The sequence below is a fragment of the Astatotilapia calliptera genome, chromosome 15, assembly GCF_964374335.1.
Source record: "Astatotilapia calliptera chromosome 15, fAstCal68.1, whole genome shotgun sequence".
NCBI classification, from domain to species: Eukaryota; Metazoa; Chordata; class Actinopteri; order Cichliformes; family Cichlidae; genus Astatotilapia; species Astatotilapia calliptera.
The window spans coordinates 12998754-13014734 of NC_137436.1; the positions used below are offsets into that span (position 1 = coordinate 12998754).

General features: G+C 39.2%; 1 protein-coding gene across 8 annotated transcripts in view; it reads right to left on the reverse strand.

Moving 5' to 3' along the window:
• The window catches only part of otofa (otoferlin a), an 88615-nt gene that overhangs the window by 7392 nt on the left and 65242 nt on the right, over nt 1–15981 (reverse strand). For 3 of the 8 annotated variants that reach the window (XM_080289406.1, XM_026194450.2, XM_026194449.2), the window contains exons 19-44: nt 15625–15725; nt 13533–13623; nt 12341–12457; nt 12079–12231; nt 11773–11965; nt 11204–11328; nt 10966–11100; nt 10248–10409; nt 9863–9934; nt 9481–9600; nt 9233–9394; nt 8949–9111; nt 8340–8506; nt 8110–8139; nt 7853–7990; nt 7663–7738; nt 6557–6702; nt 6329–6463; nt 6102–6239; nt 5874–6001; nt 5421–5591; nt 4430–4590; nt 4069–4211; nt 3899–3987; nt 3564–3662; nt 804–1045 (exon numbers count right to left, since the gene is read on the reverse strand). In XM_080289406.1, coding sequence (XP_080145532.1) covers nt 804–1045; nt 3564–3662; nt 3899–3987; nt 4069–4211; nt 4430–4590; nt 5421–5591; nt 5874–6001; nt 6102–6239; nt 6329–6463; nt 6557–6702; nt 7663–7738; nt 7853–7990; nt 8110–8139; nt 8340–8506; nt 8949–9111; nt 9233–9394; nt 9481–9600; nt 9863–9934; nt 10248–10409; nt 10966–11100; nt 11204–11328; nt 11773–11965; nt 12079–12231; nt 12341–12457; nt 13533–13623; nt 15625–15725 — 3457 coding nt within the window. Of the gene's footprint in view, nt 1–803; nt 1046–3248; nt 3348–3563; nt 3663–3898; nt 3988–4068; nt 4212–4429; nt 4591–5420; nt 5592–5873; nt 6002–6101; nt 6240–6328; nt 6464–6556; nt 6703–7662; nt 7739–7852; nt 7991–8109; nt 8140–8339; nt 8507–8948; nt 9112–9232; nt 9395–9480; nt 9601–9862; nt 9935–10247; nt 10410–10965; nt 11101–11203; nt 11329–11772; nt 11966–12078; nt 12232–12340; nt 12458–13532; nt 13624–15624; nt 15726–15981 lie in introns of all 8 variants that reach the window. The other 5 variants (XM_080289404.1, XM_080289405.1, XM_080289407.1 and 2 more) reach the window with 3 other exon arrangements.

Below are 15981 nucleotides of genomic sequence, written 5' to 3' on the forward strand. Positions count from 1 at the left end.
ATAAAATGCATTTATATCAAACTAACTGCTCCTTTGTTCCTCCTGTGCCTGCATGAGTTCTCTCTGGGTACCCTGGCTTTCTCTCCAAGTCCAGAGACATGCATGTTAGGTTCATTGGTGATTTTAAATTAATCGTAGGTGTCAGTGTGAGTGTGGACAGTTCTTTCTCTCTCTCTCTCTGTATCGGGCCTGTGATGGATTGTTGACCTGTCCTCCTCCTCTTGCCCTCTGACAACTGGGATATGCTCTCCAAGACACTGAACTGGATAAGCAGCTAAGAGTATGGCTGGCTGAAACTACAGCAGAACTACATGAGCATTTGTGAGATTGTAGTTACTGTCAGTGCTCCTTCTATTAGAAGTCTATTAGACGTAATTTAGTAACCCTGATAAAAGCAAATGCCTACCTGTAGTCTATCTGTACAAACATTTGTTATTCTAAAGAGCTCAGTGACTGCAAGTATGGTACTAGACTGGCATACCAACAGTGCAACAAGTCAGTTTGTGCAATTTCTTCCCTCCTGGATGTTCCACAGGCAACTGTAAGCAGTATTATTGCAAATTGGCAGCGGAGAGCTGAAGCACATAAAAGTTGCCAATGCTCTGCTGGCTCAAAGGCTACAGAGCTCCAAACCTCATCTGGCATTAACATCAGCACAAAAACTGTGTGCCAAGAGCTTCATGCCATGGGTATCCTTGGCTGAGTAGCTCCTGTAAGTTAAATGTGTAAGTGGCCCAGTACTTTTGTCCCTGTAGTCCATGTCAGATGAAAGGATTGCAAAAAAAAAAAAATTTCATCCTCACCCAGGAAATCATCAGCAGAGAAGTGGTCTGCATCCCAGACCTGCAGCGTGAGACGAGGAGGGATTTTGTATTCGGTCTCATCCCAGGAAAACATGGACTCCTTCTTAGAGATGACAATCTTCTCCTCAGCCATGAGATAATCAAAAGGGAAGACGAAGCGCCAGTTAAAGTTCCCCTCACCGGTCAGTGAGTGATAGTGCACATCTGTGTCCTGTTTGTCCTCCTGCTGCCCTTTCAGCCATCTATGTAAATGGTCATAAGGGTGAGAGTTAGTCTGATCTCCAGGATCATGGTTTGGTGTCATAAGTAGATGTTTTTGGATTTGTCAGCCATGCACTTCTAAAGTCCAACATGTACAAATTTACGTGATGTCAATTTAGTGATTTAAACAAGAGCAAAGGGCCTGTTAAATGTATTATTTAGCTAACAAGAGAGATGATGCTAGAAGGTCAGAATCAATGCACATAATGCGGCTCCCCAAAAGCAAATCAGCTTCATACATGTGATAACTTTAAAATCATTATTGAGTAATCCATAAAAATCTGATTTGATGTTGGAGTTTCGCACTATTTAGAAAGCCATGCATCCATAAAACTTGCAGATTTATGAAATCTCCATGTTTTATGGACACAGAAAACTTGCAGATTTATGAAAAAAGCTTCATATTTAAAACTGCAAATTGCCAATGGAGGACTGATGCCTGGCATTGATGGTCAGCTGCAGCTGTTTCATTAACAGTTAAGTGAGGTTGACTTTAAGTCAGAAGGAGCAAGAGGGAAGGTGCACTCTCAGTTCTCAAAATACACCCCTCGAAAAAAGAAAAAGAAAATTCTAAAAGGAATAAAAAGGAAATAATAAATAAAAAAAGATCTGACAAAAGGTATTTGTCAGTTTAAAACAGGTAAATAATGAATATCACAAAGTGCTGATATGGTAATCGAGATGCATAAATTAGACTGAGATAAAGGCTCCAGGGAGAGGGCAAATTTTAAAGTGGTTACAAAGGGAAGAAAACACGCCAAATTCACGTGACCCAAAAAGTGATTCATTATTACTGTATCACAACACTGGATCCATCTGAAACAACCACAGTTCTCCAGTCTGTCCTGAAACGTTTGCTACTGAAATCTAGAGTGCAAACTGAAGGTTAACCTAATCCTTTACTGTTAGGGTTGTTTAAGAATGACACCCTGTTTGCTACAGTCCTGAGGGGACACATAAAGTGTAAAGAAAGAGGAGTCACTAAAACATAATAACATAAATGAAATGAAAAAAAATCTAATCTAGGCTGCAAAAGACAATGTCACTTTTAAAGACAAGAGTTCGATCGTACAAGCATGCAGACAGTCACCAAGCAGTTTATCAGGAACACCTGTATACTTGTGTCTGTGCAGTACACTTCCATGCTGGAGTTTTTTTTCCATGACCGTAAATATCTTTTAAATTAATATTTGTAATTTACTGCAGGACCAAACCACACAGAGAAAACCTCAAATGCCTCGTTGTAAAAAAACAAAAGCAAAAAGACAACAACAGCAAAAAAAAAAAAGGCCAGTCTTATTTGCCATATGCGTTGGTTGCATTAAATAAAAAATTGAACAAAACTATACTGTTATTATTATTATTATTATTATTTTTACCTGGAAACTAATATCAATTCTTTAGCATTTTGAAAAAAAGTTATTTCACCAGAGACCAATAACTGTACGTAGGGTAAAACAACTTTATTAGCAAGCCTTGACTTGTCAATAGGATGTGAGTCTTGTGAGTTGGCATTATAGGAATTGTTGCTCAGTGTTACCTTAACTGAAGGTTCATGAACAACATAAGTTAGTCCTAGTTATTCATGATTAAAGCATTTTGAATTTTGTACCACAGTTTTTTATGTCAACACATGACATATCTTTGAAGTCGGTCGAAATTGTCTAAAAGTAGTGGTTATACTGGTTCAATTCAATTCAATTTTATCTTCTTTATATAGCACCAAATCACAACAACATTTGCCTCAATGTGCCTTTGTAAGGTAAAGATCCTACAATAATACAGAAAAAACAGAGAAAACCCCAACAATCACATGACCCCCCCATTAGGAAGTGCTTTGGTGACAGTGGAGAGGAAAACCCCCTTTCAACAGTAAGAAACATCTGATTGAAGCAAGTTCAGGGAGGGGTCTGTTGGGATTGGCTGGGGGTGAGTGCATTGGCACATTAATTTGTTTGTATTATATGCTGTTACGTGTTGTTCATGTGGTTTGGTCCTTTCTGTGCAAGTTTTTCCATATGCATTTATTTTCGTGCTGACAGGGGTGTTTGAGACAAGCGAGGTTGCGTGCTATGCAGAGTTAGAGAAACAGGAGGGTCATAAAAAAAAGGATTCAAGGGCTTCAGAAGGAGTAAATCAGGGTATTTTGTTGTTACGAGCCATGCAATGGATTCGTGTGTTTACCCCCTGACATAGATGTCAGACATCTTCTCTCCTGTCATGAATGCATCGTCCTCTAGAATTACGTCATCAGTGTTCCAAATTATAACACGAAGCTCAAAGCTAGACATCAGCAGAGTATTGACCAGAGAAAGAGAGAGAGGACGACAGACAGGAGACACGCCACGAACACAGAGACGCAACACACGACACAAACACGCACACAGAAAAATGGAAACAAAACAAAACAAAAAAAAGGTAATGGTTAACTGCAAAACAAATCACACACAGCTCACACCCACGGGATGAGGGTTGGCTGCCCCATCCCGCTGTACCTACCCCCTGACAAATATGTCACTGGACTTTTCCCCAGTGAAGTAATCATCGTCCTCCAGTATTACTTCGTCTGTATTCCAAATAATCACCCTGAGCTCATATCTGGTAAGCGAGGGGGAGGAAGGAACACACATAGTTGGACTTATATTTGACATTTTTAGAGCTAACTAGTCAAACCATAATTTAACCAGGGGATAAAACTACATTTTGTTCTTGAAAAAAAAAAGCTTTCTGTTGAGAAGAGCAATGAATAAATATTTATATTCAGTTTATAGCTTTGTATTAACATAGAATATTTTCAAAGTGACAGTCATCTTATTGCTCCAGTCAGGATGTACCTCTTTGGTTTTCTTGGAGAAATGTCAATTGCAGGTCCAGGAGCAGGCATATCCATAGGGAACATGTCCACCCACATCTCAATGCGGCCCTTTGAGGAAATAAAAAAGAATCTGCTCTAATTTCCAATCAGATACATTTTGGGTGTCTTAGCAACGCAGTCCTTTCCTACCTGTTCAATACCGGGTTTGTCTGGGTTCAGCAAGGGTCGGGTCTCCACATGCTCAGGGACGAGCTTGCAGCCAACTCTTGGGATTTCCTCCCAGTGATTCAGCACTGTGAGGGCCAAATGCTCCTCAGTCTGCTTCTTTAGACCTAATAGAATAATAGTAAGCAACGAGGAAAGCAAGAAAAGCTTAAGTCGGAATAAATCGTATTTCACCTCACCTTAATCTTAATGTAAACAAATCTGAAAATGTGAAAATCTCTGTAAAACCAACTTAGTGTAAATGGATATGTAAGGAATATAAATGAGATATAGAAAAATGACAAAAGAAGATTAATCAGGATCACGAGGAAAAATATAACAATACCGTTTTCATCCTCAATCTCTGTCGGTGCTGTAAAGATTCGATTAGCCACCTTGACTTTGCCTCCTGGCCCATAATGAGGTCCATCGATCTTGCCATCCTTACAGAGTTTAGCCAGGATCTGGCTGGGCTTCATAGGGTCCCGCCAAGAATTATATCCATGGCTAACATCAAGAAATACCACAGAGAGAGCATGTAAGTCATTGAAAGGTTTTGCATATGTATTTTCCTGGTCCTTGGTTTTTGTAGGAAATATTATTGGCTGCAATATAGAGAAATTGCTTAGAAAAGATGGCTGATTCATGGTTATTACACAGAAACTTTTTTTCCCCAGATAATTATTATACCTCTGGGCATTTTGGTTGACTTTATTCTTACTATGAAATTACATAGAAACAGGTAGTATTATATTTTGGAGACCAGATTCATGGTTATTAAACTACAGCAAAGGTTTTCCAGGTAACAAGCGACAGCATCAAATTTTATAATTATGTTACCTTGGAGAATTTTAGGACATACAACAGAACTAATTTCACCATTATAATTTTGAAATGGTGTCCTAATATATGAAAACATCAACCTATATTACTTTACAAGGTTATCCTATTTTTTCACCATAATTTTATATTATATAACTGAATTTTTTCATTTGTTTCAACATTATTACCCCATAATTTTATTTACAGTCTAATATTACCCAGTTAAAAATATCAAGCAATAGCTCGATATTAACCATTAACCAACAAAGAGGCAGTGACTGTTGTTACCCCTCTATAATCATGTTCTTACTGAGCCATATTATAAGTGCTACTTAACTGCAAACCAAATGCAGTCAAACCAAGGAAACTTTTAATAATTCAGTTGTTTGTTTATACTATTATTAAGCTAAGAATTCCACATTTCAAAAAAGTACTTAAAACAAATGTTAAGTTTCATATTGTGGCATTACAACTTAAACAACAACTCAAGCAGGATAAAATAGATTTACACTCACACAGAGTAGCTGGAGGAAATGCCACAGGTGACTCTGAATTTACTGTAGAAACGGTTCTCCAAGTCAATCTTTGTCTCACCAATCAGGTCATCTGTGCCGACCAGATCCCAGTCATACACAGACACCGTCAGCATCGACTCCATGGGAAAGGTGGCCTCGATGTCAAATGATCTGAGGACAGGAAGTGGAGGGTAATGTGAATAGTTCAAAAGGTGCAATAGATCCTGACACATAAAGTTGGGTCACTGTCTAAACAATGGAATGGAAATAAATGCACAATACAAGGACATGAAAATAATTTACAGCCATTGTTTAGTTAAAAAAGTACAAGTAAAACTTTTTGAAAAATATATGCTCATCAAGAATTTGATGAGCAGCAACAACTTTTTTTTTTTTTGTTATTACACCTCCATCATTCAACGACAAAGTGATTCAAAATTTCTCTCGACTTACTTTCCAAATACTGGATTGAGCTGTTTGGAGATATAGTTCTCTTTGTCCTTGACCTCTGATTTGCCCAGTTTAATGACAACGTATGGGTCAGCTTTCCCATTTATATCAGCAGGATGGAGGTCTGTAGCCTGGAAAACAAAGAGAAGAGAGAAAAAGTATTCATTTTATTTTCATACACTTAGTTTTTATGACTGTGGCACAGATTTAGACATAAAGAAGGCCACCTACCCTGATCACATAGACACGAACGAGGACGTTGACAGGATCGTTGTGCGGGATGCTCTGGAACATCCCCATGTTGGGATCAAATCCTGCTTCTCTTGTGATCTCTTCAGATACAGGTAACTTATATATACACAAGGATCCCTGATTGATGAAAAAAAATGATATTTATATGTTGTATTTTCTGTTAGTGTAGTCTGACAAGTAACAGTTCTTAGACAGTGTTTTCCCACCTTGAATCTACCAACAATCCTGTCATCATCCAGAGCGTGTTCGTCGTCTTCCCCAGCCTTTCCTCTGTACAGGTTGAACGTGTGAAGCCAGTCTTCAAAGTTGCCATATTCACTCTCAAGCTCCTTGTTGTACACCTGAAATAAACCGGCAAACACAAAAACTTTAAGTGTGCAGGGACATTAACGTGTGCTGGCTAGCTTTTGTATGACTGTTAATGGCATATTCACCACTAGCTCATCCACTTTTGCTTTCACTGGTCGCCTCTCGGAGCCATCTGCAGCCTGACCCTTCCTCTTGTCCTTAGAGTTCTTCTTCTCTTTGCCCCTTTCCTTCGTCTTGGAGCCTTTCAGAAGAAGTTCATCGGGTTTGACATCTGATTGAAACCATGAATGGAGGTGAAGACAGACATACGGGATGAAGACATGAAGACATAGGTGGCCGGGTTGCATGCACCACTACACATTATATAACATGAAAGCTGATAGGTCTTTATCAGGGGACTAAATTTCCCAGTTTGTGGAGATTTTATTTATTATCCTTTGACATTCTCTGAAAAAAGAATGTTGATCGAGAAGAGTGACAGTCACATATTGACAAACTTTATTTTGAGAACAGATTACAACAAGAACTGCATTTTACTTGTACAAAGAATAGTAAAATTGTAACTGTGAACTTAAAAATGATCTTTCTTCATACGACTCGCCTAGCGCCTGATTTTTATTGCAGTTTCAGTAAATCATTTTATGCGATAAAAAGTATTTAATAATTTTATTTCTGATGATTAATAAAGCAGACCTTTCTCCTCCAGCTTTCATCTGTACTGCATAGCTGGGAGGTCATGCTAATGTGAAAAATGATTATGATGTTCAGCTCTGCACAAATGAATGATGGATTCATGGGACGAAAGAGAGGAAGAGCAACAAACACATATGATGCCTCTCATGCTACTACATAATAGTTCAAGGAACCGAAAACAGTCAGGGATATAGTAGGTCCATGTTTGCAAAACCACAGCCTAACATTCAATATTAGCGACATTGTGGTGATGTAAATGTTGACAACCCTGTGAAAATTAACACTTCATTACCAAAAGTGTAAATGAAATTAAAAAAAGATAAAGTGACGCTACCAGTTACAAAAGTGGACTGAAATTTGAATTCTGTGAGATAAACTACATGACGACATCTTCTTCTGTTTCATTTAGCATGGCCCTATTCCAAGGGAGATAAAAAAGGAAAGCATCAAAGCACCTTTTCCTAGCATTCAGACTCTTCGACTTCAGCCACAGCTGCATGCTGGCAGGCAGCATTGCTGATTTGATAGAGTTCAATACCTGCCGTTTCAGCTGCTATCTCGATGTCCTCTCTCTCCTCGGCCTCTGCCTGAGCTGCCTCCTGGGCTCTGAGGATCTGAAAAACCAACCGAGAAGTATTTGTCAGTCTAATAGGATTGTGCTTGTGAAAAAAAGTCCCGTAGGACACATGTAGAAGCAAACAGAATTGACTGTATTCAAAGGGACAAACCTCTTTTAGTGTCTCTATGGAAGCAAAATATTTAGACCACCAGTCCAGAACACTCTCATCTGGCTCATCCTCTTCCTCCATTCCTCCCTTCTTTTTCTTCTTTTTCTTCTTTTTGTCTTTGTCACTTTCTTCCACAATCTTAAAAGAAGGGCAGACATAAACTGACCCTCAGTAGATTGACTTCTTATTTATAATGACACACCAGCGGTCTGTGGCACGTATTTTTATTGCTCAGTTTCTGCAAGAGGACTACTCACCATGTCAACTTTTACAACAGCATCAGACGTCTACAGTAGGGGGCGTCACATAAAACAACACAAGGATTAATACACACGGCGGATGGCGCAGGTATGACTGGCACATGTACAGAGGCAGGTAAAGAGGACTGAACATAAAGCAGGACTTCTACTACCACCAGCTACAAATACACCATATAAACATACAGTTTATAGAAATCCACTGTGCACAAGCTTAATGAAAAGCTTACTGCGTCTAACTTGACGACGGTGTCCATCTTTCGGACTGGAGGATCTCCATCCATGTTGACAACGATGTCACCTGCGGGGCGAGAGAAGGAGCGGGGGGAAAGGCTGGGTGAGGAGCGGGGCTGGGGTCCGCCATTGGTCAGGACCATGTAGCCATTCATTAGCTTAGCTGGTGTGCAGGCGAAAGTTAAAGGCAGCAGAGGGTGGAAGGAAAGGACATGCGAGAGAGGAGCGAGGAGAGAAGGGATAAAGGGAGGATGTGACAGGAAAAAGGTGGTCAGAGCAGAAAGCAAGTGAGGAAATCAGTAAAGTTATTACAGAACAGACTATATTAAGAGGATTTACAAACATTATCTCAAATGTTTGATCACATTCTTCAAGTCTTTTTTTTTTAGAAAAAAGGAAACAAAAAAAGGAGAAAAGACATTTCTGAAAGACTGCATTTCATGTGTTTCACTTAAAACCTTTATTACCAACTGCTACTGCAGATATTACACTGTTATTTAGTACTCAGTGTTGCACAGTGTTGACAAAAAGAGCTGGTGGCTCACACACTCATGTTACAGCTAATAGAGCCCTTATTAACTAATTCATCACATGATGGTCAGCACCTGCGGTCGCCCAGTTGTTGGAAGTCTTGTCTGGAGCGCTGTAAATGAAACGTCTCAGGCTGCTCACAGCATGTGACCCAACCAGGATGTAGCGGCCAAATGCTCGGCAGTCCACCACCCGAATATTGAGAGGGGGATGGAGAAGCTCATTTTCTGGAAGGTCCTATGATCAAAATCGAGAAAAAAAATTCTAGTCAAGAGTAATGTTTTCTTCAAGGATGTCGATTTAACATCTAAGCAACCATTTTCAATGGGTCTAAATATCAAATGATCGATGCACTTACCACTTCAAACCATTTGACCAGGGTGCTGAAATTGGGATTCTTCTTGTAGTTCTGGATGAGCGCAGATTGAACGCCTCTGCCTGCACACTCTATGTCCACACGGGGCCTATCCACCTGAGCTAAGTTGATTCTCTTCAGGTCCCTTAATCCCCAGAACAAAACCTGAGCCAGAGAACAACTGGGATGTGATAAGGAAGGGGGGTTTAAAAAGCTCAGAACACACAGCCAGAGTAGTAGTTCAAATTCACCTCTATGCGGTAGCGACTCAGTACTGGCCGGATGCCCAGCGGCACAGGGAGGATGGGTCCACGCTCTGAATCTGTCGGCCCCTCAAGGGGGGGGAGGTCAGCCCTGCCTCCTTGACCAATCTAATTAGGGGAAGAGAAGGGAACTAAACCAAGTTGGAAGCCTTCTGAGAGCACTTTATCAGCTTTACGACCCACAGCCCTCAAAGTTCTTCAGTTAACGCAGTTTTTCTCTTTAAAGAACAACTTTAAGAAGAAAGTTTAAAAAAGGGAATTATTAATGTCTTGTTGGCAGAGAAAAAAACACAATCTATTGTCCACATTGAAAACACTGTTGCCAGACAGTAAGATAAATCTGGCTGAAAAGAGAGAAGGAAAAGAAAACCTTTATCTGAGGAACAGCAAAATTATGGACAGCAATCAGAGCTCGCCTGATCTCCTCTGCATCAAAGGGTATCTGTAGGCAGCAGGAGAAGAAAGACATAGAAAATCGATATTTTAAAGAAAAAGAAGGGTGATTCAAAGGGGAAGTGGAGGGATAAGTTGGAAAAGAAACGTAAAAGGAGAAAATGGGATTGGTTGTATTGGGAGGAGAGACGGGTAAATAGAAAAGGTTTGTCAGTGTCAAATACAAGAAATAGTGATAATGTAGAGAGTTTACAGGCCTATTTAAGAAAGGAAAAGTAGGAAAAGAATTAAAGAGTGAGACATAATTTTTTACACGGAGAGAGATATTTACGAGTGTATTCAGACATTGTTCCATGTGTTACCTGCAGCAGCTCAAAAGCGGCCAGAAGCTCCCCGGCAGTGCAGTTCCCCCTGTAAATCTGGAAGTACTCCAGCTGTGGCGGGAACCTCGGGGGTGCATAATGCTCATCACACATCTTGATGGTGGGCTTTGCAAAGGTCCGACCTATGAATTCTGCCTTACCCTGTACACCACAATGTGTAACAGCAGACGGCCAAGGCAATAAGGGGATACAGGGTTAGACATGGGTGTGGGAAGTGCAGTCTGTGTGGCACCAAATGGCTCAAGGTTCAAAGTAAAAATCTCAATCTTCTTATTAAACAAATATGTGTCTCAAATGATTATTACAGTACAATCTGAACAAATAAGAGAGGTCTCGGTCTTAGGATGCCACTGAAGTAGAAATGCACATTTTGCAAAGATTTTTTAAATCTAGTTGGAGAAAAAAGAGATCAAATTTTAAGAAAGTTATTTTAGAAAAATTAGAATACATTGACACATTACAGTAGCAATCCTCTGTCACTCTATTTAGCCAGCACAACATAATTAAGGTCAGAGTTTAGTTGAAGGACAGAGTGGAGTGAGACAAGGGTGGACAGACATTAAGAACATAAGGGATGGAGAAGCAAAGCACATTTAGAGCTTTATTAGCACACACTAACTCATTTAAAACATTTTAGCATGCAGTTTGAGTATGTAGCATCCTTCCATTCTCTCATTCTTGCAGAATAGTATCCTACCACAGTGTCCTGATCGTAGATTTCAACCACAATGATTGGAGGATCGTCTCTCAGCTCACTGGCCTCACCAAACAGCTCCACATCATCAAACACCAGCAGCTGATCCCAAGTAGGGCAAAGAGTCTCACTCAGAACCTGCAGCACACACACACACACACACACACAAATACTAAGTTTAGTTATGCATAATCAGCATAAACACAAACACAGTCTCTGCATGTGCGGGCACTCATTTTACCTCAGTAACCTGGCTGTGTGTGGAAAAGAAGACCCGCGCAAAGGGGTCTGAAAGGCCACTGCTATCAGCAGCAAACAGACTGCGAGCCTGGTACATGTGTGCTCTCAGCTGGAACACCTGCTTCACTATTGGATGCACACAAAGACAAATATCACATCACATTAACTGACATGCAATCCCCTTTGTGAGCAATGTTAGACCGAGGTTAGAAAATTGAGCCACAAAGTAAAGGCGATCAATTGAAATCAATGTCTGTTTCTGACTGACTTTTTTGTTTGTGTGCGTTTTGCCTAGAATTGATTTTAGAGTTAAACGTTAACGGCAAATCAGGCGATATGAAATTAAGCAAATTATGGGGAGTGAAAATTTAAAAAAAGAGGACTTTACTATAATACAAAAGACAAAGTATTCAAAAGATAAAATATCCATGTTAGAGTTACAGGTACTTTCTATGATGGGAGTATTTCCTGCCTAATTATTTGGCACTAACAAAAATGATGAGTCCATATCTGCTTCTCAGATGTGTAAAAGTTCCAGAGTTTGTCATGTTTTGTGTGTATAGTGCTTACTGTCATAGACGAGGCCGACGGGGGGCATCGAGTGAAGACCAGGGCCAGTTTTAGTGGCTTTAATCTCTTCAAAACCATTTGGCAATCCACAGAGAAAATCTTTCCTCTGCTTGTTGAGGCCCAGCCATAGATATAACTCCAGCTTAGCCTGAACTGTCCAGCCTGCAGGACCAAAACCCTTCTTACCAGGAAGCTGCGGAGACAGATAAGAGAAACAAGAAACCAAGTAATCAAAAAAATGTAACTACGAAAAATGAAAACATGCTGGTTTTCTTAGTCACTTGTATAGCTTAGAGATTACTGCACCTTAAGGAATACAGCTTTGACTTTTCCACAGTCTTTGCCAGTTTCCTCATCCACTATGGAGTACAGGATGTCTTTGGAAGGTATTCGTGCATAAGCAATGCGCTTGTTGTTGTTCATCATCCAAATGAAAACATCTGGGATGCTGTGCTGAGGCTGGACAGTGAAGACAGAGGACCATTCTCATTATTTCTAGTTCCATACCCGATGATGTCTTAACACTTTAAATGTCCAAGGGTCACACAACGAGGGATTGCATCTCTACCTCATCAGCAAGGAAGCGAAGCTTCTGCAGGAAGTTCTGCACCAGCTTGAGTTTGTCTCTGACTGTGTTTTTCTTCACCTGAGTCCGAATCTGCTTAGCCTGTTGGCCCATGCTGTCCTGCAGGAGGAGAGATAATTAGTGGTAATGAGGCATACGGTGCTTTATTGGTGCAGTACAGTAAAGAGTTACAGCACCTTAGAGACATACATATGTGGAAGCAGCTACCAGTTTGGGCTATAGTTTAACTATAGTTTAGGGTGGATCAGGTGATGCTTATTATGCTGCTTTAAGTTCAGGCTAGTGGGGGACATCCCATGAGCACTTCTCCACTCCCCTCTTTTCACACCTGATGCATTTAAATGTCACGATTGCAACTTTTTTCTTCTCTCCCCCATAGTTTGTTTTATCATTTTTGCTATTCATGGTCTCTGTATGCGCTCATTTATCTATTCTCTTTTCTTTCCCCTTCACTCCCAAGCAAGTTGCAGCACATGGCTGCCCCTCATGGAGGTCTCTTCCTGTCAAAACAGAGTTCTTCCTTCCCACCATCGCCATTTCTTGCTAAAAGCCGTAGTCTAATTGTTGTTGTTTTTTTTTAAACTGTAGTATCTCTACTTCACACTATAAAGCACCTTGTGGGGAATATTGTTGTAAAATGGCACTATACAAACAAAACTGAACTGAGTTGAACATAAAGTGTATGAATTGCCATCAGTTTTTTTTTCCACAAACAATTTAAGTTTGTATTCATCTTTGGTATTTTTAAAATATGATAAATAAAAGTAAATATATATATAAGTGCACAGTGTTCAGAAGCATCGGATATGAGAAACTATTTGCGCTACAACCCTCTCCTCTCCTTCCACCTCTAAACCACTGTTTACGGCTCTGTTTTCTTTCTGAACACTTTGCATTCTTGTTGCATTTCCTCTTGAAACGAATTAAAAGTTGCGTCACAGCCAAATACGAACACTGAACCAGAGAGACTGTGATGGTGTTGGTAATGTTGCAAATGCACAAAGATGTGTTGCACTCAATTATCATGAGGCAGTGATAATGTATTTCAGAAATTAATTTACTTGTTTGGCCTTAATATCAAGTCCATAATGTTTACAAAGAGATTAGCAATTAATTAGCTACAACTTCAACTTCCCCTCTATCATTCGTGGCATCACAGAAACATGGATCATACCATTTCTCTCATGCAGGACTTGAGTCTCTCTCGATCGAGTTTGGTTCTGCCTGCTTGGTTCACATCCTTGTTAGCCAGACACACAAACCGACTGGAAACAAAAGAAAAAACACACACACACACTTTACAGGCTTAACACTGTATATAAAATTATATTCTGCAGTATTCTGTGATTCTACAGTCGTTATATGTGCAAGTGGTGAGCTATTAAACTATTAATGTTTTATTAATCAGGGTCCATACGCCTTTTTCACGGTAAAATTGAAACACCTTTTAAGCACTTTCAAGGTCCCTTTTTAAGCTTTTCCAGCACATTTACTACCCCGCCCCCCCAAAAAGAATGCATGTTTCAATTCACATCACCTCAGTAAGATCATGTGAAAATTAAAACAAATCATAGTTGAACTTCAACACCTTTGTTCTCCTTTTGTTAAGACATAGAAAAACGCACCACACAAAAATACTGCAAATGGTCACCTTATGTGCATACATTTCACTTAAAAATTAAGATGTGAAATGTGAACAAGTCAACTTTTTAAAGATATTCATTTCCTGTTGAAAAAACAAAACAAAAAAGAAATGTCTTCTCATCAGATATTGATGCTTCTTTCCTGTATGACACAAAAAATAGGAGAGACATCTGTTTGATTATTTGTTTTTTAAGTTAATTCCCAATAAAACTAACTGTAAGATGTTTAACTACATTGCTGTCTGTATTATTGTTGAAGTCCTAAATGATCAGCTTTAAAGTGTTTGTGCTAATAACATCATGTACAGTCAGACAGGCATGGAGAACAGCACTGACTTTGAAAAGATCACATAGTTCAATTCAACATATAAGACTTTAAAAATGCAGAAGCATCTACTTAAAATCTATTTATTTAATCTGTCATCTATAATATTATTATGTACAATTCTAATGTATTTTGTTCATCTCCCTTAAATAAACAGGCAGCCTTAAAGTATGAAATATTCATATACACATAAATGTGTCTACTGTCTCAGTGGCTGATAGTGTCCCACAGGTCTCAGTGTGAGCTTGAAGCCATTTATAACGTTTAAGTAGTTTATGTGTAGGTGCTGATGATAAACACATTTTGAATGAAAGCCGGGGAACTTTGGTAGCACAGAAACAAGTTATTTTCTCATTTTGACAAACTGTATAAGCGCAATTTATCTAATCAGACAAAATTTAAAATACGAGTAGAAAAAAGTTCTATTTTTGACTGTAAAAACCACAAACATGTTTAATGAATCATTTTCATAACTTGAAATGCAAATAGAAATTGTACATTTTTAAAAAATATCCACGAGTTTTGCAAACAACAAAGTTATATGGTACTATTTACCTAAAAATGCAGCCAAGGCTCAGAGGTTTTTTATATAACCATTTAAAACTATTTACAGAACAATCAGGTGTTCTGCATCAAATAAGAAGGCGCACAAATTATTTATGCAACTCCAAAAAATAGTTTGGACTGGAAAATTATTTGCTAGGACTCACCTATTATGCGTCTGGAGAGCGCAAACTCCGCTATTGTCATTTTCCATCAAACACTCATTAAAACAGCAACCTCAGGTATGTTAGCGCACTCATCCCTGACTGTCAGGGGGAGGGGCGGGGTCACACATTGAAACAGACAGAGGTGCAAGGCAGCCCAGGCGGAGAAATTTTGCTTTTACATTTTGCGACTCGTTTTATTTCTCTGATACGAAAACTATTCAGTCAGATAGTTATTTGTGGTGAATGAAATACAATTACGCTTTCAATCACTTTTAAGCAGCACATCTGAAATTCAAGCACTTCTCAAACCTTGAAAATACAATATTAAAATTCAAGCATTTTCAAGGATTTCAAGCACCCGTACGAACTCTGATTAATTCAAATAGTTTCGAAATCTACTGAAAGAACATAAAGAAAAAAACCAATGCTGGTTCCTTTTACCATGACATGTTTAATAACTATTTAATTTAAAGCTGAGTGATCATGAAGGTAGCAGAGGTAGCTTTTTGTCTTTCTTGCTGTTTGAATGCTAATTGTATGTAGCTTTGATATGCAACCATGAGAAATGATCATTATTATGCAGCTCACCTGCAGCCGACGCTGAGCTCCTCCAGCACTCCCCTGAGTCTACGCTCTGGAAATGCCTTCTCAGTCTTAATAATCTCCTGAACATCATTCAAACCCTCTTCCTGTCCAAACACAAACAGTTCCAAAACTTAGGACAAGTCAAATTGTTATTACTTATACATCTATAACAAATAATATCTTAAACCAGCGGACCACAACTGGTCACCCTAGGGTCACATCTGACTCAATCAACGGCTTCACAAAGTGTGAAAATTGCAGACAAAGAGAGCATTTTTTGGAAATTTTGCAAATTTGGAGATAGTTTTGTTCTATCTTATGTTCTATCTACAAATAAGGGTCGCAGGGGAGTCTAACCCT